At 45.1% G+C, this 26,232-nt stretch overlaps 1 protein-coding gene across 1 annotated transcript in view; it reads left to right on the forward strand.

Moving 5' to 3' along the window:
• The first annotated feature begins 5,517 nt into the window (after positions 1 to 5,517).
• VWA2 (von Willebrand factor A domain containing 2) overlaps positions 5,518 to 26,232 on the forward strand; it is a 48,947-nt gene continuing 28,232 nt past the window's right edge. Inside the window, 4 exon segments of the mRNA XM_022568703.3 lie at positions 5,518 to 5,575; positions 10,659 to 10,733; positions 12,059 to 12,192; positions 18,047 to 18,156. Coding sequence (XP_022424411.2) covers positions 5,524 to 5,575; positions 10,659 to 10,733; positions 12,059 to 12,192; positions 18,047 to 18,156 — 371 coding nt within the window. The 5' untranslated portion in view covers positions 5,518 to 5,523.

Here is a 26,232-nt window from a genome sequence, read left to right on the forward strand (position 1 = left end):
ATTTCCAATCATAGAGGAGAAGGTGGGCATTGTCCTGCAAAACTGCCTTTAGCTATTGCTCAGCCTGGCCCTTCTTTTTCAAAAGTAGCCTTGTTTGGCCTTCCTTTCTTCCTGTCTCATGGGACACATATTCCTGGGGCAGCACAAAGTGTGATGTTTTGCAGCGTCCAGCAGCAACCCTCACTCACCCGCTGTCCCGAGTGCTGCATGGAATCAGGATTGGAAAATAAGAATCAGATAAGACAGGGTGGGGGGGGTGTCTAAGTCCAAGCGTGAGAACCCCAGAAGCTAGGAATAATGTGTGGGATTAGCATGAGTGATGGAACAGAAAGGAGCAAACGTGATGAGTCAGGCGATTCGTAATGGAAGAGGCTTGACAACGTGTACCTGGGAACGAAGGATTTGTTTCTGCCCCTGGGTTGCAGACCACTCCCAACTGCTTTGTACAAGAATGCATAGAGTTCTGGAAATCTTCTCAAGTTTTGTGCTCGAGTGTGGGAATTGCTGGCAGGTATTAGCTCATGGAAGACTGCCAATGGGTGGGATTCAGGGTGGCAGATTTTTAATTATGCTTCTGTTCCTCTATCCTGGTCCCCCAGAACCAGGAAGGTGACAGAAGGAACAGATCACCGGGAGGCCAGAAAGGAGTCCGATGCACTTACTAGCTGTCTAACCTGGGGCGAAACACTTCACTTCTCCATGTCTCAGTTTTCTCATCTGTAAAATGGGAGTAACACGCTGTCACGAGCTGGCTGGGAGGATTAGGAGAGAGAAGATACAGAAGTATGGAGCCTGGTACTGGGCACTTTAGTGAGTTAAGCGCTCACTAGGTGGGAGCAGCTGTTGGTTTTTACTGTGGAATTCATCCTTTAAAAATTTTTCAGATGTAGGGTTGCATTTAGAATGTTGAATTAGTATTGCAAGAAAGTTTTGCTATGTGAGTTGGGGGGAATGAACTGAATTTTTGAGTTGATTGGGTGGGAATAGATAGTAAAGAGTGCTCTTAACCCTGCACCAGCATTGAAATAACAGTTTCATTTATTTTGGTATAAAAAAGAATACAAAGATTCATCAGGAAGTATCCTTCCAGCCGACCTGCCGTGCTGAGTTCCGGTAAGCACGTGTCTCGCCTACTGTGTGGCAGGCACGTGAAGCTTGCTGGGGCTCCAGCAGAGACTGAGACACAATCCCTAGTCCCTGAGCCATTTGCCATCTGGCAGGCAGGACAGATATACCAGCAGGCAGGCTCAGTGTGGGCTGTGTGGCAGTGGGGATTGCAGTGGGTGTGGGAGGACAGGGGAGGGAGGTGCTGCTGAGGTCCCAGAGTCAGCACCATCTCAGCCAAGCACTTACGAGGAGGCGTTTGACTTCTTATATTGATTTCCAGATTGCCAACACAAATTCTGTTTTAATGAGCAGAACCTTAGGAGGCTCTGGCAAAACATTCATCTGGGCAAGCAGAGGCGCATGACAGAGCACGATGGATCTGCTTAGGTTTGTCACCTAGTAGAGGGAGGGGCCCGTGTTCACTGAACGCCTTGCTCTGCATCGGGAACCTTCTGCACTCTCTTTTACCTTGTCCCCACGGCAGCCTGCGGAGGCTGCTAGAATCCTAGTTTTGTAAAAAAAAAAAAAAAAAAAAAAAAAATTAACAGGCCTGAGCCTCAGAGTCCCACGCGTGCCCAAGGTCAGAAGCTGTGATCCCAGAAAATCATCCTGAACCTCGGGACTAGACGGCGTGGAGAAGCCCTTTCCCTTTGCTCTGCACTGGCCCTTGTCTCCAGGCCTCGCCCCTTCCTGGCTTCCAGGCGCCAGGTGGGGACTTGTCCTGTGGCTGTTGTCTGAAGTAAGAGGAAAGAAAACAGGCCCTTGGGGAAGAGGAAAGTCTGTCTTGCTGGCATGAGCGGAGCAGGAGGCATGACAGCCCCTCCACCAGCCGGTATCCTCTCGGTCTACCTTTCTCCCTTTGATTGTGTCTGGGAAGCTCCTGCCTTCCTCCCGCTTGCAGTATTGCGTGTCCAGTTTTCACTTAGATTAGGTGAGGATGTGAAGCCTCTGAGTTATTTGAAGCACAGAGACCCTCAGCTGGTTAGGATGTTCGATTTGGTTTGCTTCAGAAATGTTTTGAAATCCAGCAAGCTGAATAGACAGGGGAGTAAGGTCCGACCATCGTAGCTCCACGATGGAGGGGAGATCAAAAGGGGATTTTTTTTCTTAAACCAGAAGACACCTTGGTAGCATCTGGTCCAACCTCCTCATTTTGCAGGTGAGGAACTGTAGGCCCCTCTCAGGGTCGCACAGCATCAGATGAGAAGTAGGGCCCCTGGATCCAGGATGCAGACTCTACCACCATGGGGTGGGCATGGCTCCTGCCTGTCCAGGGGTGACTTACGGTGTGCCAGCTGAGTGTGGATGGAGTTCAGGGCTGTGGCTCTAGGACTCTGAGCTGACTTCGGCTCCAGGAGTAGCATGGTTAGAGGAAAGCCTGTTGGATTAGGAGCCAGAGACTTGAGCTGTGTGATCACCCAGGACCCCTTCCCTTCTAAGCATCAGTGACGCCTTCCAATCATCTCTGGAGTGTGTACATTCATTCACTGAGTCTCCTCTTTACTTTTGACACCAGAGCGCGCCACCTGCGGGTAGGAGTGCAGGCCCAGGGGGTAAGCATGGGCCAGGAAAGCGCACCCACCACCACTGGTTATTCATATTTCCTGCAATTCCAGTGAGGTCTGGCAGTAGCACCTTCATGAACACGAGTTGGGTCATTTTTAACTCTTCTGCAGTTCACAAGAATATGCATTTCCTGGGTGACTTTGATTTTCAAGGCTCTCAGACTGGTCGGCAGATCCTCTGAATTCAGAGTGGAGTTCTGTTGTGTTCCTGCAGCTGGCAGGTGTGTTTTCAGTGCCCAGGCAGAGGTGGATGGGGTGCAGCAGACGAGTGAGACAAAAGCCACACGGCTGAGTCACCGAAGATGACCAGGAGACTCCTGCCAGGTGTTTTGGAGAACTGGCATCCCCAGTGGAGGTGGGGGATCCAAAGGGCCAGGATCCATAATTGAAGATTTGGGGCTTCTGCCTTGCTCTCCACGTTCTTAGATGCAGGAGAGTGGCCATTACTGAGGATGTTAAAGGGATTTTTGGAGAGTGTCAGGTTGAAGTGAGTTTCCTTGCTGCATGTTGCATGCTTCTGTGCCCCCGCAGAGACTGACCGCTTCTGTCTCTGCCCTCGTCTCTATAGCCTGGGATTCTCCTGGAATCCTGCAGTGTTTCCCTTTCCACATCTCTGCTTAGGATTTTCTCTTTGGAATTAGCTCCTGACTGAGCATCTGTGTTATTTGTTTAGTGGAAAGAAACATGTGCATTGCCTGGCTCTTCCTAGTATGGTGGATTTACAGTGTTGTGTTAGTTTCAGGTGTACAGCAAAGTGAATTAGTTATACATATATCCACTTTTTTTTAGATTCTTTTCCCATATAGGCCATTACATAGTATTGAGTAGAGTTCCTTGTGCTATACACCAGGTTCTTATTAGTTATCTATTTTATATATAGTAGTGTGTACATGTCAGTCCCAATCTCCCAATTGATCCCTCCCTCCCCCCTTCTCCCCTGGTGACCATAAGTTTGTTTTCTATATTTGTGGCTCTACTTCTGTTTTGAAAATAAGTTCATTTGTACCCTTTTTTTTAGATTGCACATATAAGTGATATCATATATTTGTCCTTCTGTGTGTGACTTCACTCAGTATGACAGTCTCTAGATCCATCCATGTTGCTGCAAATGGCATTACTTTGTTCTTTTTTTATGGCTGAGTAATATTCCATTGTATATATGTACCACATCTTCTTTATCCATTCCTCTGTTGATGGACATTTAGGTTGCTTCCATGTCCTGGCTATTGTAAATAGTGCCGCAGTGAACGTTGGGGTGCATGTATACTTTTGAACCATGGTTTTCTCTGGGTATATTCCCAGGAGTGGGATTGGTGGGTCATATGGTAGTTCTATTTTTAGTTTTTTAAGGAACCTCCATACTGTTCTCCATAGTGGCTGTATCAATTTACATTCCCACCAACAGTCAAGAGGGTTCCCTTTTCTCCACATCCTCTCCAGCATTTATTGTTTGTAGATTTTTTGATGATGGCCATTCTGACCCATGTGAGGTGATACCTCATTGTAGTTTTGATTTGAATTTCTCTAATAATTAGTGATGTTGAGCATCTTTTCTTGTGCTTTTTGGCCATTTATATGTCTTCTTTGGAGAAATGTCTATTTAGATCTTCTGCCCATTTTTTGATTGGGTTATTTTTTTTTTGATATTGAGCTACATGGGCTGTTTGTATATTTTGGAGATTAACCCCTTGTCAGTTGCTTCGTTGGCAAATATTTTCTCCCATCCTGAGGGTTGTCTGTTTGTTTTGTGTATGGTTTCCTTTGCTGTGCAAAAGCTTTTAAGTTTAATTAGATCCCATTTGTTTATTTCTGTTTTTATTTTCATTACTTTAGGAGGTGGGTCAAAAAAGATCTTGCTGTGATGTATGTTTAATGCAGAAAAACTGTAGGGTGAGATCTTGAATGTATTGCATCCCAAAGGACAAAAGATAGAATTTCTAGAACCTATTGTTGAGATATTTTTAGATTTTTTTCCCTGCTGAATTATGCTGGGCGGAAAAAGTCTAAATTTCATCTATATGATCCCTTTCAGTTCTTACGCTACATGTATACTTAGCAAAATGTAAGTCTGTCTGAATTGTGCATCATATCTTTGTGATTGAAATGATAATATTGCATTTCCAGGCCTCACAGCTAAAATTAGAAGTAAACCTCAGATATGTGCCCATATGGAATCAAAGTTACGGTCTATGGTTTCCCAAGAAAAGCTCTCACTTCCCATCCTTAATATCTCCTTCAAAAATCGATAAGTAATCAGGCTCCATGGAACTGAATTTTACCCATACTATAAGCATTAGGCAACAAAAAAACTTTACAGAAATACTTTTGTTGCTTCCTCCGCCATGTTACTGTTTTTAAGTAATTTAGAAAGTGCGGGCTGGGAGACCTTGCTCGGTTTCAGAAAATGAAGACTTTGAAATCAAATCTTCAATCTATCAGAATCTAACTCCTTGTGAAGAAGTGGAGCTGCTAAGAGGGAGGGGCTTTCCCCAGGGTCCCATGGCTGGTCGGGGCCGAGGCTGAGCAGGGCCCGGGGTCTCTTAACTCTGGACACAGGGCACCTTGCCAGAGTCTGTGAAGGAGATGGGGGCTTTGGAGCTAGGTGTCTGGGGAAGATGTTAGACTGTCCTTTAAAATCAGAGTCACTGGAGTAGTCTTCCCTGGCTTTTGGGGATTTGAGTCTTCTCCAGGCTACTGTAGTTGTCATGGCAAGGAGCAGCCTCTAGGGTCATATCTGTGCCCTGGGAGAGGCCGAGCCGATGTGGTCTTGTTTGGAGGTGTGACTTGAGGAGCTCACAGAGCTGATTGCTGATGCTTTATTTTCTTGTCCTGGCCCTATAGTTATATCAACATGCCCTCTTTCCTGTTGCTGGAAGCCATCTGCATTTTCCTGTTTGCTGAAGGTAAGTGTTCTTGGTTGTGGGGCGAGGGTTAAGGTGTTGAGGGGTTTGATTTGCCTCACATCCTGTTGATTTTAACTTCTAAAGTTCTCTAGTGCATTTGTGTTTCTCCACTCCACGGCCACCTGCCTACTCTAAGCCCCATCATCTGGTGTTTGGACCACTGCAGTAGCCTCCTGACTGGTCTCCTTGGGTTCACCTGGTTCCCAGCCATCCTGTTTTTCACACATCAGCCATTTCAAAATGCAAATCTAATCATGTCTGGGCCCCTCTCCACTCCCATCTCCTACCTGAAACTTTTAAGTGATGTCCTGTTGCTCTTAAGAGGCCCTGCCTGGGACTTCCTGGCGGTCCAGTGGTTAAGACTTCAACTTGCAATGCAGGGGGTGCGGGTTCGATCCCTGATCTGGGAGCTAAGATCCCACATGCCCTGGGGACAAAAAAACAAAACATAAAAAAAAAAAAAAAAAAAAAAAAAAAAAAGGGCTTCCCTGGTGGCGCAGTGGTTGAGAGTCCGCCTGACGATGCAGGGGACACGGGTTCGTGCCCCGGTCCGGGAAGATCCCACATGCCGCGGAGCGGCTGGGCCCGCGAGCCATGGCCGCTGAGCCTGCGCGTCCGGAGCCTGTGCTCCGCAACGGGAGAGGCCACAGCAGGGAGAGGCCCACGTAACGCAAAAAAAAAAAAAAAAGAAAAAAAAGGAATCAATATTGTAACAAATTCAATAAAGACTTCAAAAAATGGTCCACATCAAAAAAAGAAATTAAAAAAAAAAAGAGGCCCTGCCTGATCTGATCCCGTGCCACCTGGTGTCCCCTCTGGAGCCCCCTCTGTCCACCCTTTGTGTTGCAGCCCACACTCCTTCCAGGCCTGCCCGGCACCCTTGCTCCCTCCCACCTTAGGGGTTCTCAGTTATGGTGGCCTCTCTGCCTGGATCATCGCCTCACCCCAACACTGCTCTTCTGGTCAACTCCTATGCATCTTCCAGCACCCAACACAGTTCCTCCTGGACCCCCAGATCAGGTCAGATCCCCCTATTAAAACCTCCTGTAGTGTTGAGTTCCTCTGCTGTGTAGCACTTAACACAGATATGAGTTTATTTCTGTGTGAATTTTTAAAAAATGATGTCCATCTTCTCCACTGGACATAAGCTCCATGAGAAAGAGACTCTGCCTATTCTTCCTTCACCACTTACTGTGTGATCTTGGCTCCCAGCACTGAGCTTGGCACATAGTAGGTGCTCAAGAAGCAGATTAATGAATGAATAATGGAGCAAATCCGTTTTCTGTTTACTTCCCACTTTGGCCCTCCCAAGTTCTAGCCCCTTTGAAATATGAGATGGTAGAAAGGAATAGTGTGTTTTGTGGATTGTCGCCCAACGAGTAAGAACCAGTGGGCTGGGTGGCTGGCTGAGGCTAGCCCAGGGTCCTCTTGCGGTCTCTGAGGCTCTCTTCCAGTTCTTCCCTGCTCTGTGTTTCTGTGAGTAGCGGTACACTCTCTGCTCGTTGGCTGCTGTCACCACCTGCCTGTTCTCCGGAGCCTCAGGGAGATAAGAGAGGCTGGAAGAAGGGTGTGCTTGCCCAGCCTGCCTATCCCCTCTCTTGAAGCCATGTAGGTGCTGAATGTAACACAGTAGCTTCATGGCCAAGGAACTGGGGAGAGATGAGGTGTGTTTGGGGACAGGGCCCGAATGCGGTCCCTGGGGGCCCAGGCACAGTAAAGGTTCTGTTCTAGCTCATCGTGGAACTTTACCCTCTGTAGCCTGTCCAGTTTACAGGGCACTTGATCTGACCACCCCTAGGTTGTACAGATGAGGCAGGGGAGGCCCAGAGAGGTTCTGTGATTTGCCTGGGGCTGCACAGCTATCAGTAGCAGGGCTGAGATGAAAACCCACCACCCACTCCATCCCCTCCCCATCCAGCTTCTTAGCACCACCCATTGCCCCCGCCCTCCCCAGGTAGGTGGTCCTCAGAGGTGTGGGCTGACTTGGTTGGGAGAGGAAGCAACAGTCACACGTTCATCAGCTCCCTGTTCCAAGGGGGACTTCTGCAGAGTCCTGAGGTAGTTTCACAGGGGCAGTGGGGACATCACCCCGGTACCCGCTCCCCTGAAGGACGCCTCACCTGAAGCCTGGCACCCGCCAGGACAGCTGGGCACATGGTGCGGAGTTACATTAGCTGAGTCACATCTGTAGTGAGCGGCCTCTGGTCACGGGGCGCCTCCTCCCTCCCATCCGGGGGGATGGCTGGTCTGTCTCCAGCTGGAGAATTTGCTGGTAAGATGGATTCCTTAGCTCCTGGACCCTTTGCCAGTAATTCATGGGCTCATTCAGGAAAGCTTAGTGCCTACTGGCTTTGACTACAGGGTCAAAGGATGTGAGCATTTTTATAGTTCTTAATTCATTTGGCCAAACTGTGTGCAGAGAGCTGGGCTGGGCTCTGTGGAGGACAGGTGGAGGTGTTCCTGCCCTCGGAGAACTTCCGGGGGTGCAGGGCTCATGGGAGCTGCACTGCATCACGGGATGGGCTGCAGCAGGAGCCCCCCCCAAGTTGACAAGATCTTGATGATGTCGAGTGCACTGACGCAGAAAGCCTCCATTTTCTGGAGGACCAATTTGCTGAATTACTGAGTGATTTTTGTGATCTTTTGTTTTTGGAGTTTGGGGGTAAGTGTTGCCTCTGCTTCTGTCCCAGCATCTGCCGTGTGTTTTATGGAAGTGGAGGATTTTTTTTTCTTTAATTCAGTCTACCATCTGTATTGTAGTTTATGTCTTGTTTCTCCCTCTGGTGGCAAAATGGCAGTGGCGGACTTTCTTGGACTTCATGACATCTACTTACTTGTCTGACAGCTTTTGACTGTGGAGCTAATGGCTGGTTCAGCATTTTGGCCTGACAGCTTTTGACTGTGGAGCTAATGGCTGGTTCAGCATTTTGGCCTAGAACCATCTTCTACTCGAGTAGAGATTAAGGGGAGGGCATATCAGGTGAGCAGGAACTCAGATACGGTCGGGGGAGAAGTAGACGCTGGTTTAGTTTGTTTTTCAGGGACTAGTGAATGTAGAGGAGCCACAGAAGGTGGAGCTGGGACCAGCCAAGGGGGTAGGTGCTTAATGCAGTGGTCCCCAACCTTTTTGGCTCCAGAGACTGGTTTTGTGGAAGACAGTTTTTCCACGGACCCACATGGAGGGGGATGGTTTCGGGGTGATTCAAGAGCATTACATTTATTATGCACTTTATTTCTATTATTATTACATTGTAATATATAATGAAATAATTATACAACTCACCATAATGCTGACAGGAGGCGGAGCTCAGGCGGTAACGCGAGCAATGGGGAGCGGCTCTAAATACAGATGAAGCTTCGCTCACTTGCCTGCCTGCTGCTCACCTCCCGCTGTGCAGTCCAGTTCCTAACTGGTCATGGACCAGCACTGGTCCATGGCCCAGGGGTTGGGGACCCCTGGCCTAATGAGCTCCAGGGGGTGCTGCCAACAAGAAGCATGCCCCCCAGAACCTGACATCAGTTTTTGGTGTCCTCCTCCTGGTCACCTTCCTGGCAGGGGCAAATCCCCCTGAGCCCAGCTTCCCTGTGTTGTGTGATTGCTACCCTACACCCACCCCCGCCTGGCTCCCTCTCCTTTACCTCTTTCCTCGGCAGTCCCCCCCACCCCATCTCACATTCCTTCATCTGCCCCATTCCTGGCCTGTCCGGCTCCTGGGCTTTGCTCACCCTCACTTTGTGCCCACTGTGCTTATCCAGCGGACATGGACATTTATAAGCATCTACATGTCTGCTTCTTCTGACAGTGACCATGCACAGTTGGCTTTTCAAATAATCCCTCCAAGTGGCACCTCACTGCTCACCGTCTTCAGAACTTTCTTTCTTTCTTTTTTTTTTTTTTTTTTTTGCAGTACGTGGGCCTCTCACTGCTGTGGCCTCTCCCGTTGCGGAGCACAGGCTCCAGACAAGCAGGCTCAGGGGCCATGGCTCACGGGCCCAGCCGCTCTGCGGCATGTGGGATCTTCCCGGACCGGGGCACGAACCCGTGTCCCCTCCATTGGCAGGCGGACTCTCAACCACTGCGCCACCAGGGAAGCCCATCTTCACAACTTTCATCGGGGTTGGCTTGCTGTTCAGCACCTGGCTTGTTACCTGCCCTCAAAGTTTATTTTGAAAATTGTTGGCTGCTCATATGCCATTATTACAATTTTACTGGGTATCACATAGAAGAAAAAAAATGTATCCACAAACTTTCTACCCCAAAACTTTTTAGCACTTGTTCATATTAATTGCATTGAATGAATGTATCAGTGTTTACTGAGGGTTCTATCTCTTTGGATATTTGTTATCGCCATCATTCCTCTGAAACAAGTAACATTGAAGGGAGTGTCTTGGTGCACATTTTCCCTTCTCTAAAGTTGTTTTTCCTTTGGATCAATTCCCAGGTGCGATACTATGGAGCCTAAGCACTTTGATGGCTCTTAATTCATTTGGCTAAATTGTTTTCCAAAAGGGTTGTACCAATTTACAGTGTCACCACTGGAAAAGCTTTTCCTGATTTAATCTTTCCCCAGTTACATTTAAATTTAAAACTTGATCGTCTAAATTTCACATATAAAAGGGTATCCCACTGTTTGCGTTAAAGTGTTTTGTCACCTGTTTGAAAATTTTCCTTGTGCTTTTCTATGAATTCTCTTTGTTCTATGAATTGTCTGTTCATATCCAAGGTTAATGTTTATGGCAAGATGCTACACCCCAGAGGGGCACTCAGTTATTATGCCTACCCAGGGACGAAACTCATCAGAATCACAGGCTCTCTATATCCCCCCATATATCTTTTAAATTTTTCTCTTCAAAATACCCAAATTTAAATGCAAAGATACCTGATAGAAGTGGGGCAATTGGTGGGGGCGGAGGGAATTATTTATGTTATCCATCTGGTAATTTTTAAGATACAATATCATTAAACTCTTTCACATTCCTGTTTTCTCTCTTGTGACCCGTTTGTTCTGGTCATATAACGTGGAGACTAAGACTCCTCCCCTCTCTACCTTGTAATGACTGCTTCTGGTGTTTTCTCTCCTAGTGCCCCCATCCCTCCCTCTTCAGGAAGTCCATGTGAGCAAGCAGACCATTGGGAAGATTTCAGTCGCCAGCAAAAGTAAGCCCACGTTTTACTTAACCCTCCAAACACCTACTTCAGCCTCTGTGTGATGGACTCGAGAGAAGCCATGTTACTCCGGACAGTTTCTGCCCCACTCCTGTCTTCTTTCGTGCTGTGGCCAGAGTTATTTTCCCCAAACAGGGGCCTGACCAAGTTCCTCTCCCGGTTAAAAACCCTAGGAAGATCCCTGTTGCCGAATTTCTTGGCCCGTGCTTCAAGGTCTTCTGTTGTGTGACCACCATCTACGCAACCAGCCTCGTCTGCTGCCATATTCCTTCTCTTCCTCCCTGCTCGTCATCCCCTCCACATGCTCAAGCCACACCCGCCCACTCCTCGGGACCCTGCAGTCCCTTCCCTCCCTCTCTGGTGAAATCCCCCTTGCACGCTGCTACCAGGTGGCGCCTTCTCACTGGTGCTTCTCTGACTTCTTCTCTCTTGCATCTTCCTGGTGAGGTGATAGGGTGTGGACTCTGGAGCCACACCTGTGGACAGCCTCAGTTTGATTCCCGGCTCCACCACTTTCTGGTACTTTGGCCTTAGGAAATTCCTGAATTTCCCTGTGCCCTGCTCTCCTTATCTCTCCAATGGGAATGCAGATTGTAAATCTGTTTAGGGGTGGGGGTAGGGGGCTAGAGAGCTGATAGCTAAAGAGTACAGGGTTTCCTTTTGAGGAGATGGAAAATGTTCTAAAATTGATTGTGATGGTGATAAATACATCTGTGAATATACTAAAAACCATTGAAGTGTATACTTTAAATGGGTGACTGGTATGGTATGTGAATATTATCTCAATATAACTGTTGAAAAATAAAGAAATAGTATATCTCAAGGTGGTTATGAGAATTAAATAAATTAGTACATATAAAGTGTTTAAAGCAGCACCCGGCATATAGGAAAGATGCAGTCAGTGCTGGTTATCATTACGTAGACTCTTTGGTAATGCAGTCATATGAACCAGGGTGCCTGGCTGTGTCCCAGACAAGATTGTGACCCCTGAGGGCAGGAACCAAGGCTCTTGGGTGTCCCTCACTGGCCCAGTAGCCCCTCCTCTCATACGGCTCAGTTAGTGTTGTTGAATTAGACTCCTCCATTATTATACAGACTTTCATGAGTTGTGCTCATGGTAGGTGGGTGCTCCCTGCTGCAGAGGAGGGCTGCCTCTGGCCCAGAGTTTCTCCAGTGTTATTTCCCCCATTGGGCTTAGAGGAGCTTGACCCACCACAAGGTTGTTTCCGCCTCCACTCTGCTTTGGGAGTAAGATCTTTTGGGGACCAGACTGTAGGGAAGATGATTGTCACCCATTCTGTCCCCCTCTCCCCTAGTGATGTGGTGCTCGGCTGTGGCGGACGTCCTGTTTCTGATCGATGGCTCTCACAGCATTGGGAAAGGGAGCTTTGAAAGGTCCAAGCACTTTGCCGTCACGGTCTGTGATGCTCTGGACATCAACCCCAGGAGGGTGAGTGCAAGTCTCGTTGTCTTTGTATGAGGGCGTCTTTGGCTGCAAGTGACAGAAATTCTGTCTTAAGCAGAAGAGGGCATTTACTGGCTTGTGGAACCAGGAAGACTAAGGAGGTGAATCCTGGTTCTAGGCACAGTGGGATCCGGGGACTCAATCCCTCTCTTTTTCTCCTCCTCTTCATTTTGCTTCCCTCTGTTGGCTTCCTTCCCAGGCAGGTTTTCCTTACATAGCAAAGTTGCCCTACATTGTCCCTCAAGGTAGTCACCCCAGGAAAAGGAAAGTAGACTTCTTACGTGTAGAGCTGGCAGCAGTCCCAAGGAGGGCTCTGATTGGACGGGCATAGGTCACATGACAATCCCTTGACCAATCACAGAAGTCAAAGGGAAGAGCTTGTCTGGCCAAACCTGAGTCATGTGCTTATCCTCATTCTTGCAGTGGGGATGAACACTTGGATTTCCCACTAGAAAGACAGGTTGTGTTTGCAGAACAGTGGGAAAAAGAAAGCATGCTGGCAGACAAAAACTGTAACTGCCTCTGAAGACTAGAGTCGTAATATGAAACACAGCTCCTGCCCTCTCTGTTCACTTGAAAGGAACAGCTCCTGCCTAATCAATCCAGCCAGTATCTTCATTTCTTGTTCTTCCTTGTTTCAAATAGCAAGTCTTAAATGTCAGCAGTGCGCTAGCTGTGGCTCTTGTTGCTAAAGGGGCATTTTGGAACAACTCAACAGAAAAACAGGCAGTGAACACAGATAGTTCCCAGAAAATGAAACGTAGATGGCCCTTTGACATAGGAAAAGATGCCCAACCTCACTCAATGTAATAGCAAATCTCTGACCGATATACCATTTTTCGCTTAACTAGATTAGCAAAACTCCAAAGTTTGGTGTCATGCTCCATTGGCAAGTCTGTAGGAAACCGGTGTTCCCATGCACTGCTGGCGGGCATGTGCAGCCTCTCTCTAGAGGAATCTGTAATAACAGTGTCTACCAAAATTACAGAGGCTGGGGCCCTTTGACTCAGTATTTTATTCTACAGGTACTCCCACAGGTGCAAAATAATGCACACATGAAGTTATTCATTGCAGTGTTGTTTGTAATTGTAAAAGATTTCAGGCAACCCAAAGGCCTGCTCACAGGGGACAGGTAAATCTATTATGGTGTCTTCGTATAATGAAACACAGGGCAGCTTTAGAAAGTAAATGAGGAAAATCGCTGATGTGGAAAGACACCAAAACAAATTGAGTATAAAAATAAGGTGCAGGGCTTCCCTGGTGGTGCAGTGGTTGAGAGTCCGCCTGCCGATGCAGGGGACACGGGTTCGTGCCCCGGTCCGGGAGGATCCCACGTGCCGTGGAGCAGCTGGGCCCGTGAGCCATGGCCGCTGAGCCTGCAGGTCCGGAGCCTGTGCTCCGCAACGGGGGAGGCCACAACAGTGAGAGGCCCGGGTACCACAAAAAAAAAAAAAAAAAAGGTGCAAATGGTATGTATAATGTGTTACCTTTTATGAAAAATGGAGATGAAAAGAGTCTGTGTTTGTGTTCGTCTGTATGTGCATGAAGAAACTCTGGAGGGATTTGTAAGAGGCTAAGAGCAGCGGTTTCCCATTGAGGGAGAGGGTGGGAACTGAGCAGATGGAGCACAAGTCCAGAGGGAGGCCCATCGGTATAGACGTCTTTATACTTTATGGATTTTGAACCACGTGAACTGACTCAAAAATCAAGTAAATTTAAGGAGGGCATTTTGGTCTGGAAAGCTATAATTACTTGAATTAGGGGCTAGTCACATACAGGTCGGGGAAGAAAGTGGTTTTCCAAGATGGCATTCCTGGGTTAATCCTAGAAAAACCTCTAGGATTTAGGAGCAAAATAATGGCTTTTAACGAGGGCCAGATTTTCTCCAGAATGACATGTCATTTATGGAGAGTGAGCACATTACCCTGGACCTCAGGCTGTCTTGCATGGTTATAGCTGACATCATTCCATCGAGGCATGAACAGCCTGGAAGTTCCAACTGTGTAGTCAACCCATCACAGACCCTCAGAGGGTCAGGGCCAAGGGCAGCTGAATCTCTGCCCTCCTACACACAGGGCCCTGATTTTGAAAGGAAGTGATTCTCTATGAAGTTTCACTAATTTTTTCATGGAGGAAGAGCCATAAAGATCAAACACTGTTGACCTTGGCATGGATATAATATGTCCTGAAATGGGTGGCCTGGAGACCCCAGCGGGTGGCAGGTTGGAAGGGAAGAGTTGTATGGATTATTAGAGAATGTTTTACAACTGAAGAAACAGGCTCAGAGAGGCTAAGTGACTGCCTAGGGTCACACAGCAATCTCAGAAGAGAGCTAAGCTTGGAAGAACTGGTGCTCTTGACTCTCAGCCCAGGACTTCACATTCTGCTGTCACAACCACGTAGCACGTGGACAGCAGGCAACATGGTGGTGTGTGTATGTGTATCTGTGTATGCGGAAGTGGTGGGTGCTGATGGAATTCAGCATCCTCAAAGAGAGGGTGAGAAAACTATGACAGAAAAACTTGATGGACGGTGCTGTTGGGAGCAACTATCTCAACACACAGGTCCCCAGATTTCAGGGAATTTAATCTCAATGTTGCCAAACCATGTCTAGAATGTGGCATTTTTTAGGTTAGATATTGGCAAACCAGACGGTGCCCACAGCAAGGAGACAGAACATTGAGAGGCCTGGACTTTTCCATGTGAGGGAACCTGATTATCATTTTCATGGGAAAGAGGGTGCCTAGCAGCTCTCTTTTATTAAGAGGACATAGCCTGGGTGTTGAGGGAACTGTATTTGGCTTGTCCTGAGAAAACTTTCTCACAGCAAGACCTGTTGAGCAAAGGAGTTGGGTGTCTATTTCACGAGCAAACGAGAACCTCCACCTCCAAGCTGCTCAGACTCGATGGAATTGCTAGCGAAGGGTTTTTGCATTAGGGTGATTTCAGGTGCTTCAGTCTGACTTGTGGCTTCAGGTTTTGTGTGTTTGCTGCTGCATTTTGGTGTCATCGTCTTATCTCCATGTACAAGGGATTTGATTTGCACCTAATTTTACTTTCCAGGAAGAAATTTTTAAGTAGTTATAAATTAAGGCTTTTTGTGGAGGCTCTGTTTTGGATTTAAGGTGTTTAAAAAGTCTTCCTCTCAATCCTTAAGCTGAGAAGTTCACTTCCTGGCTCTAATATAATGATTGCAGCAGAGTGATTGCAGTGTGGTGAGAAATCTGGGCGGGCTTGCTTCTGAGCATACAGTAAACTGAAGATAAAAGGTAACTATTTTGCTCCCAAACCACCACTTAAATTAAATGCCTTGACTACAGGCTCAAGCCATTTCCATCTTGTTTAGTTTTGAAGTTGGCTCCTTCCTGTTTAATTTAAATAAATACACCCAGCTGTTGGTCTCAAGGGAGTTTTTAAACGAATTCATTCATTCGCATGGTTCCAAAAAAAAAAGACATTCAATGAAAAATATCCCTCCCAGTCACACATTTTCTATTTGCCCAGCCCCGTCCCCCTGCTGTCTTGAGCGTCCTTACAGAATCGCTTCATGCAAATATAAGCAATATGAATATATATTCTAATTTTTGCCCTTTTAACACAAAGGGTAGCATGCTATACACACAGTTTTATCCCTTGCCTTTTTCTCTTCACATTATCTTGGAAGTCTTTCCATATCTAGGTAGATAGGTAATATAGGTCTTAATATAGGCATATACACTATATCATTTTTTATAGCTGATTTATGTTCCATTGTAAGGATTTACCGAGGTTTAGTTAACCAACCCTTATTGATGGACATCCACTATTACAAATATATTGTGAGCTTGTAAATATGTCATTTCACACATGTAAAAGTATATAGCTGTAGGATAAATTCCCGATAGCCCCATGCATTAGTAATTTTCAATAAATATTGACAAATTTCTCTCTATGGATGCCATAACATTTATGTTCTTATAGCACTGTTTGAAAATACTGGTTTCCCCCTGCAAACATTGTTATCTGGCTTTTTGCTACATCTCAGTGCAACACGATCAAGCATCTTTTCTTATTAAAGAGCCGTTTTGTATTTCCTGTTCTGTGATCTCTATTCATAGCCTTGGCCCATTTTTCTGTTGGATTGTTGGTCTTTACACATATCAATTCCTAGACACTCTCTATATATTGGGGAAACTAACCCTTTGTCTCTGACGTGAGTTGCAAATAACTTCATTTTGTGTTCATTTTTTGGTTGTGTTATGGTATGTTTTGCCCTGTAGAAGTTTTCTTCACGTAGTCAGATTTATCAGTTTTCCTTTACGAATGCTGGATTGCAAGTCTTTTCTACTTTGAAGTTACGAAGGAATTCTCCCAAGTTTTCTAGAACTTTTATGGTTACATTTTTGACATTTCAATCTTGAATCCATTTGCAATTTATCCTTTATTCTTTTGCAGATGGCTATCCAGTTGTCCCAATATCACTTACTGACTGTACCATCTTTTCCCAGTGGTTTGAGATGCTCCCTTTATCACATGCTAAATTCAAGGGAGATTTTAAACGGGTCGCCTTTCAGAAACTCCTTCCTGAGGTTCTCTACTACTCTGCTTTCCGGTGTCCCTCTCCCTCACATGCCCACCCAAGACGTAAATTTCTTCCTATTTAAGATTCCCAACAGCTCCTCCTCAGAACTTCCTGTGGGAGGAAGGTCCAATGGGCTGTGCTCCCTGGAAGCAGATGCAGCTGGCCTGGTGTGGCCAAGTGCTTTGATCGGCTCCCAAGCGCCAGGCCTGTTAAGGGATCAGCAGTGAAGGAACTCACAGAGCAGGAAAAAAATCAGTGTTGTTGTTTAAATATGAATCACTTGGCCCATTTGCAATCTTGGCCAGAATCGGGGTTAATTGTGAGAGTAAGTAACTGAGAATGTAGTTTCTCCAGGAGTTTAGAGAGCCAATGACTAGGTGCAGGGGTTAGGCCCTCAAGAGGAAGCTTAAATGTTTAAACCCTTCTCTGCTTGACACACACTAATCTTAAGGATCCAGGGAATGACTTTACTCAGTTTCCCTTCTCCAGTTTTGTAAGGCATTGGATTTTCTCCCATGGCCTCCTGAATGAGGATGCAAAATCAGGACTCGCCAGTGGCTCTCATAACCTCCGATACTTCAGCTCCAATAGCGCTCGTCTCCGATTAGGGAGCTGCTTGTCCCCCAGTCTGACTGTGGCCTGGAGATCTGGCCTTTCCCTAGCTTGGCAGGAGGAGGCCTGGAAGGGTGGGTCCCCCAACCAAGGATGGATGTGTGGTGGCTGCGGATAGCTTCTGTGACACCCCTGGTTGGGAGTTTAGCTGAAGTCGTGTGCTGGCTGAGAAGGTGATCGGCATAACAGGCTTAGTGAAGATCAGAGGCACCAAGTCCAAAGGCTGCGCTCCTGTCTTACTAGCCCTGGGCCAGACCTGTATCCTCTTTGTTTTAGTTTCTCCAGCAGTAATGTGGGTAGGAATAGCACCTCTGTGGGTTAAATGAAATAAAGAGTTGAGAAGGCTTAAAACAGTGCTTACGCCTGGGAAGCAGTAAGTGTGAGCAGAGACCCTAAAGCTCACAGCTCCGCCAAGAGAGCTGTCGGAATGGGGGTCGAATTGGTGGTGGTCATTGTGGAGTATGGGCAGATGTGACCGTCTCCTTCCAGATTGTCCTCTCAGTCTTTGGAACCTTCTTTTAAGGACATGAGAGAAATACCAGCACTGGTATTTGTGAGTGGGCAGGAGGCAGGGTCGTTAACCTTTCTCGTCCCTTCTTTCCGCTTAGGGATGTTTGTGTCTTGACCCTGCTCTCGGGCCCCAGGGCCCTCTGTCTCCCACTGCAGGTCAAGGTGGGAGCCATCCAGTTCAGTTCCGCCCCTCGTCTGGAATTCCCCATGGATGCGTTTTCAACCCAACAGGAAGTGAAGGCAAGAATCAAGAGGATGGTTTTCAAGTAAGTACGATCAGATGATCAGATACTGCCGTGGTTAGGATGAAGCTAGCTGCTCTCAGAATCGTCCCTTGAAGGGTTGGGCCTGCTCTTGACCTCACAGAGAGAGAGGCTGTGGCCCGCCTTCCGAAAGCCCAGCGGAGCGCTGCGGGTGATAAGAATTCCCTTCTCAAAGCTGCCCCTTATTACATGATAATGTCCCAGGTGGAAACTTAAATGCAAGTTAAAAAAAAAAAAAGATTTGCTGTTACTGTGTCTGGCTGTTAGCTGGGAGAAAGGGGTAGTGAAGGTGGAGACAGGTTAAGAGCATGAGGTGGTAGGAAGAACCCTGGGTCCTTCTCCCAGTTCTGTCCCTGGTGACCACACAGCCAGGAGAATTCACCATGCTTCTTGGAGCCTCATTTTTGTGATCTAAAAAGAGTAAGTGGTCCTCTGTTACTGAGAGCACTTTAAAAATGATGCATTTCTGTTTGTGTGCTCATACACATATACATCCTATAAATATATATATATATATGTAATGAGTCATAATTTTACTCACAAGTCAGCTGATGTGTGCATATGCACATACATATATGTGTATACATATATTTTATGTATAAATTTTTTTTTTTTTTTTTTTGTGGTACACGGGCCTCTCACTGCTGTGGCCTCTCCCGTTGCGGAGCACAGGCTCCAGACGCGCAGGCTCAGCGGCCATGGCTCATGGGCCCAGCCGCTCCGTGGCCTGTGGGATCTTCCCGGACCGGGGCACGAACCTGTGTCCCCTGCATCGGCAGGCGGACTCTCAACCACTGCGCCACCAGGGAAGCCCTATGTATAAATATTTTATATATGTGTCTTATATACATACACATATACAGCTACATGGATATAAATGTGTGTTATACACATGCATGTATATACATGTACATACACACAGTGTTCTTCATAAGCCCTCACAGAGGGATGCCTTTATTTGTCACCTGCCACTCTGATCTCTGGATCTTCTTTGCCCCCTGCTGCCTCTTGCCCCAGCGGATCTGAAGTTCCACTCAAGTCCATGGTCCCAGCCATGTACAGCCGTCACCTCCGCTTGCAAAGGCTCTGAGGTCCTTTAATAGGCCTCGGGCCTCTGTAGGTCCCCAGTGCTCTCAATAAGCCAGATTCCCCACACTGGACACAGCAGGAACTCTGGGTGTCCTACAGGTCCCAGAGACCCCCAGTGACTTTTCTTAAAATTTTTATTTTATATTGGACCATAGTTGAATTACAATGTTGTGTTAGTTTCAGGTGTACAGAAAAGTGATTCAGTTATACATATATCTATTCTTTCTTAGATTCTTTTCTCATTTAGGTTATTACAGAATACTGAGCACAGTTCCCATGCTATACAGTAGGTCCTTGTTGGTTATTTTATTTTATTTTACTTTTTTAATAACAAAATGAATCAGGTATACATATACATATGTTCCCATATCTCTTCCCTCTTGCGTCTCCCTCCCTCCCACCCTCCCTATCCCACCCCTCCAGGTGGTCACAAAGCACTGAGCTGATCTCCCTGTGCTATGCGGCTGCTTCCCACTAGCTATCTACCTTACGTTTGGTAGTGGATATATGTCCATGCCACTCTCTCACTTTGTCACAGCTTACCCTTCCCCCTCCCCATAGCCTCAAGTCCATTCTCTAGTAGGTCTGTGTGTTTATTCCTGTCTTACCCCTAGGTTCTTCATGACATTTTTTTTTCTTAAATTCCATATATATGTGTTAGCATACAGTATTTGTCTTTCCCTTTCTGACTTACTTCACTCTGTATGACAGACTCTAGGTCTATCCACCTCATTACAAAGAGCTCAATTTCGTTTCTTTTTATGGCTGAGTAATATTCCATTGTATATATGTGCCACATCTTCTTGATCCATTCATCTGATGATGGACACTTAGGTTGTTTCCATCTCCTGGCTATTGTAAATAGAGCTGCAATGAACATTTTGGTACATGACTCTTTTTGAATTATGGTTTTCTCAGGGTATATGCCCAGTAGTGGGATTGCCGGGTCATATGGTAGTTCTATTTGTAGTTTTTTAAGGAACCTCCATACTGTTCTCCACAGTGGCTGTATCAATTACATTCCCACCAACAGTGCAAGAGGGTTCCCTTTTCTCCACGTCCTCTCCAGCATTTATTGTTTCTAGATTTTTTGATGATGGCCATTCTGACTGGTGTGAGATGATATCTCATTGTAGTTTTGATTTGCATTTCTCTGATTTAGATTAATGATGTTGAGCATTCTTTCATGTGTTTGTTGGCAGTCTGTATATCTTCTTTGGAGAAGTGTCTGTTTAGGTCTTCTGCCCATTTTTGGATTGGGTTGTTTGAGTTTTTGTTATTGAGCTGCATGAGCTGCTTATAAATTTTGGAGATTAATCCTTTGTCAGTTGCTTCATTTGCAAATATTTTCTCCCATTCTGAGGGTTGTCTTTTCATCTTGTTTATGGTTTCCTTTCCTGTGCAAAAGCTTTTAAGTTTCATTAGGTCCCATTTGTTTATTTTTGTTTTTATTTCCATTTCTCTAGGAGGCGGGTCAAAAAGGATCTTGCTGTGATTTATGTCATAGAGTGTTCTGCCTATGTTTTCCTCTAAGAGTTTGATAGTTTCTGGCCTTCCATTTAGGTCTTTAATCCATTTTGAGCTTATTTTTGTGTATGGTGTTAGGGAGTGATCTAATCTCATACTTCTACATGTACCTGTCCAGTTTTCCCAGCACCACTTATTGAAGAGGCTGTCCTTTCTCCACTGTACATACCTGCCTCCTTCATCAAAGATAAGGTGACCATATGTGTGTGGGTTTATCTCTGGGCTTTCTATCCTGTTCCATTGATCTATATTTCTCTTTTTGTGCCAGTACCATACTGTCTTGATTACTGTAGTATAGTCTGAAGTCAGGGAGCCTGAATCCTCCAGCTCCGTTTTTCGTTCTCAAGATTGCTTTGGCTATTCGGGGTCTTTTGTCTTTCCATACAAATTGTGAAAGTTTTTGTTCTAGTTCTGTGAAAAATGCCAGTGGTAGTTTGATAGGGATTGCATTGAATCTGTAGATTGCTTTGGGTGGTAGAGTCATTTTCACAATGTTGATTCTTTCAATCCAAGAACATGGTATATCTCTCCATCTATTTGTATCATCTTTAATTTCTTTCATCAGTGTCTTATAATTTTCTGCATACAGGTCTTTTGTCTCCTTAGGTAGGTTTATTCCTAGATATTTTATTCTTTTTGTTGCAATGGTAAATGGGAGTGTTTTCTTGATTTCACTTTCAGATTTTTCATCATTAGTGTATAGGAATGCCAGAGATTTCTGTGCATTAATTTTGTATCCTGCTACTTTACTAAATTCATTGATTAGCTCTGGTAGTTTTCTGGTAGCATCTTTAGGATTTTCTATGTATACTATCATGTCATCTGCAAACAGTGACAGCTTTACTTCTTTTCTGATTTGGATTCCTTTTATTTCCTTTTCTTCTCTGATTGCTGTGGCTAAAACTTCCAAAACTATGTTGAATAAACTATGTTGAATTGCTCTGGCTAAAACTTCCAAAACTATGTTGAATAAAACTTCCAAAAGTATGGTGAGCGTGGGCAACCTTGTCTTGTTCCTGATCTTAGTGGAAATGGTATCAATTTTTCACCATTGAGGACGATGTTGGCTGTGGCTTTGTCATATATGGCCTTTATTTTGTTGAGGAAAGTTCCCTCTATGCCTACTTTCTGCAGGGTTTTTATCATAAATGGGTGTTGAATTTTGTCAAAAGCTTTCTCTGCATCTATTGAGATGATCATATGGTTTTTCTCCTTCAATTTGTTAATATGGTATATCACGTTGATTGATTTGCATATATTGAAGAATCCTTGCATTCCTGGAATAAACCCCACGTGATCATGGTGTATGATCCTTTTAATGTGCTGTTGGATTCTGTTTGCTAGTATTTTGTTGAGGATTTTTGCATCCATGTTTATCAGTGATATTGGCCTGTAGTTTTCTTTCTTTGTGACATCCTTGTCTGGTTTTGGTATCAGGGTGATGGTGGCCTCGTAGAATGAGTTTGGGAGTGTTCCTCCCTCTGCTATATTTTGGAAGAGTTTGAGAAGGATAGGTGTTAGCTCTTCTCTAAATGTTTGATAGAATTCACCTGTGAAGCCATCTGGTCCTGGACTTTTATTTGTTGGAAGATTTTTAATCACAGTTTCAATTTCAGTGCTTGTGATTGGTCTGTTCATATTTTCTATTTCTTCCTGATTCAGTCTTGGCAGGTTGTGCATTTCTAAGAATTTGTCCATTTCTTCCAGGTTGTCCATTTTATTGGCATAGAGTTGCTTGTAGTAATCTCTCATGATTTGTTTTATTTCTGCAGTGTCAGTTGTTACTTTTCCTTTTTCATTTCTAATCCTATTAATTTGAGTCTTCTCCCTTTTTTTCTTGATGAGTCTGGCTAATGGTTGATCAATTTTGTTTATCTTCTCAAAGAACCAGCTTTTAGTTTTATTGATCTTTGCTATCGTTTCCTTCATTTCTTTTTCATTTATTTCTGATCTGATTTTTATGATTTCTTTCCTTCTGCTAACTTTGGGGTTTTTTTGTTCTTCTTTCTCTAATTGCTTTAGGTGCAAGGTTAGGTTGTTTATTCGAGATGTTTCCTTTTTCTTAAGGTAGGATTGTATTGCTATAAACTTCCCTCTTAGAACTGCTTTTGCTGCATCCCATAGATTTTGGGTCGTCGTGTCTCCATTGTCATTTGTTTCTAGGTATTTTTTGATTTCCTCTTTGATTTCTTCAGTGATCTCTTGGTTATTTAGTAGTATATCGTTTAGCCTCCATGTGTTTGTATTTTTTACAGATCTTTTCCTGTAATTGATATCTAGTCTCATAGCATTGTGGTCGGAAAAGATACTTGATACAATTTCAGTTTTCTTAAATTTACCAAGGCTTGATTTGTGACCCAAGATATCTATCCTGGAGAATGCTCCATGAGCACTTGAGAAAAATGTGCATTCTGTTGTTCTTGTATGGAATGTCCTATAAATATCAATTAAGTCCATCTTGTTTAATGTATCATTTAAAGCTTGTGTTTCCTTATTTATTTTCATTTTGGATCATCTGTCCATTGGTGAAAGTGGGGTGTTAAGGTCCCCTACTATGAATGTGTTACTGTCAATTTCCCCTTTTATGGCTGTTAGTATTTGCCTTACGTATTGAGGTGCTCCTATGTTGGGTGCATAAATATTTACAATTGTTATATCTTCTTCTTGGATTGATCCCTTGATCATTATGTAGTGTCCTTCTTTGTCTCTTCTAAAAGTCTTTATTTTAAAGTCTATTTTGTCTGATATGAGAATTGCTACTCCAGCTTTCTTTTGGTTTCCATTTGCATGAAATATCTTTCTCCATCCCCTTACTTTCAGTCTGTATGTGTCTCTAGGTCTGAAGTGGGTCTCTTGTAGACAGCAAATATATGGGTCTTGTTTTTGTATCCATTCAGCCAATCTGTGTCTTTTGGTGGGAGCATTTAGTCCATTTACATTTAAGGTAATTATCGATACATATGTTCCTATTCCCATTTTTTTAATTGTTTTGGGTTCGTTATTGTAGGTCTTTTCCTTCTCTTGTGTTTCTTGCCTAGAGAAGTTCCTTTAGCAGTTGTAAAGCTGGTTTGGTGGTGCTGAACTCTCTCAGCTTTTGCTTGTCTGTAAAGGTTTTAATTTTTCCATCAAATCTGAATGAGATCCTTGCTGGGTAGAGTAATCTTGGTTGCAGATTTTTCTCCTTCATCACTTTAAATATGTCCTGCCACTCACTTCTGGCTTGCAGAGTTTCTGCTGAGAGATCAGCTGTTAACCTTATGGGGATTCCCTTGTGTGTTATTTGTTGTTTTTCCCTTGCTGCTTTTAATATGTTTTCTTTGTATTTAATTTCTGACAGTTTGATTAATATGTGTCTTGGCGTATTTCTCCTTGGATTTATCCTGTATGGGACTCTCTGTGCTTCCTGGACTTGATTAACTATTTCCTTTCCCATGTTAGGGAAGTTTTCAACTATAATCTCTTCAAATATTTTCTCAGTCCCTTTCTTTTTCTCTTCTTCTTCTGGAACCCCTATAATTCGAATGTTGGTATGTTTGATGTTGTCCCAGAGGTCTCTGAGACTGTCCTCAGTTCTTTTCATTCTTTTCTCTTTATTCTGCTCTGCAGTAGTTATTTCCACTATTTTATCTCCCAGGTCACTTATCCGTTCTTCTGCCTTAGTTATTCTGCTATTGACCCCATCTAGAGTATTTTTAATTTCATTTATTGTGTTGTTCATCGTTGCTTGTTTCATCTTTTGTTCTTCTAGGTCCTTGTTAAATGTTTCTTGCATTCTGTCTATTCTATTTCCAAGATTCTGGATCATCTTTACTGTCATTCTTCTGAATTCTTTTTCAGGTAGACTGCCTATTTCCTTTTCATTTGTTAGGTCTGGTGGGTTTTTATCTTGCTCCTTCATCTGCTGTGTGTTTTTCTGTCTTCTCATTTTGCTTATCTTACTGTGTTTGGGGTCTCCTTTTTGCAGGCTGCAGGTTCGTAGTTCCCGTTGTTTTTGGCGTCCCCAGTGGCTAAGATTGGTTCAGTGGGTTGTGTAGGCTTCCTGGTGGAGGGGACTAGTGCCTGTGTTGTGGTGGATGAGGCTGGATCTTGTCTTTCCGGCGGGCAGGTCCACGTCTGGTGGTGTATTTTGGGGTGTCTGTGGACTTATTATGATTTTAGGCAGCCTCTGTGCTAATGGGTGGGGTTGTATTCCTGTCTTGCTAGTTGTGTGGCATAGGATGTCCAGCACTGTAGCTTGCTGGTTGTTGAGTGAAGCTGGGTGCTGTTGTTGAGATGGAGATCTCTGGGAGATTTTCGCCGTTTGATATTATGTGGAGCTGGGAGGTCTCTTGTGGACCAGTGTCCTGAAGTTGGCTCTCCCACCTCAGAGGCACAGCACTGACACCTGGCTGTAGCACCAAGAGCCTTTCATCCACACGGCTCAGAATAAAAGGGAGAAAAAGTAGAAAGAATGAATTAGTAGAAGAAAGAAAGGAAGGAAGGAAGGAAGGAAGGAAGGAGGGAGGGAGGGAGGAGGGAAGGAAGGAAAAAAGAAAGAAGATAAAATAAAATAAGATAAACTATAATAAAGTTGTTAAAATAAAAAAATAATTATTAAGAGAAAAAAAAGAAAAAAAATTTTTATAAAAAGCAAAAAACCCCAAAACGGACGGATAGAACCCTAGGACAAATGGTGGAAGCAAAGGTATACAGACAAAATCTCACACAGAAGCATACACATACACACTCACAAAAAGAGGAAAAGGGGAGAAAATCATAAATCTTGCTCTCAAAGTCCACCTCCTCAATTTGGGATGATCCGTTGTCTATTCATGTATTCCACAGATGCAGGTACATCAAGTTGATTGTGGAGCTTTAATCCGCTGCTTCTGCGGCTGCTGGGAGAGATTTCCGTTTCTCTTCTTTGTTCTCACAGCTCCCAGGGGCTCAGCTTTGGATTTGGCCCCGCCTGTGCGTGTAGGTCGCCGGAGGGCGTCTGTTCTTTGCTCAGACAGGATGGGGTTAAAGGAGCCGCTGATTGGGAGGCTCTGGCTTACTCAGGCCGGGGTGGGGAGGGGGCACAGAGTGTGGGGCGGGCCTGCGGCGGCAGAGGTGGGCATGACGTTGCACCAGCCTGAGGCGCGCTGTGCGTTCTCCCAGGGGAGTTGTCCCTGGATCCCGGGACCCTGGCAGTGGCGGGCTGCACAGGCTCAGCGGAAGGGGGGTGTGGAGAGTGACCTATGCTCGCACACAGGCTTCTTGGTGGCGGCAGCAGCAGCCTTAGCGTCTCATGCACATCTCTGGGGTCCACGCTTTTAGCCGCGGCTCGCGCCCGTCTCTGGAGCTCCTTTAAGCAGCGCTCTTAATCCCCTCTCCTCGTGCACCAGGAAACAAAGAGGGAAGAAAATGTCTCTTGCCTTTTCGGCAGTTCCAGACTTTTCCCCGGACTCCCTCCCAGCTAGCCGTGGCGCACTAACCCCCTGC

The sequence above is a fragment of the Delphinapterus leucas genome, chromosome 16, assembly GCF_059928025.1.
Source record: "Delphinapterus leucas isolate spDelLeu-1000000601 "Yukka" chromosome 16, BTC_Dleu_Yukka2, whole genome shotgun sequence".
Taxonomy (NCBI): Eukaryota; Metazoa; Chordata; class Mammalia; order Artiodactyla; family Monodontidae; genus Delphinapterus; species Delphinapterus leucas.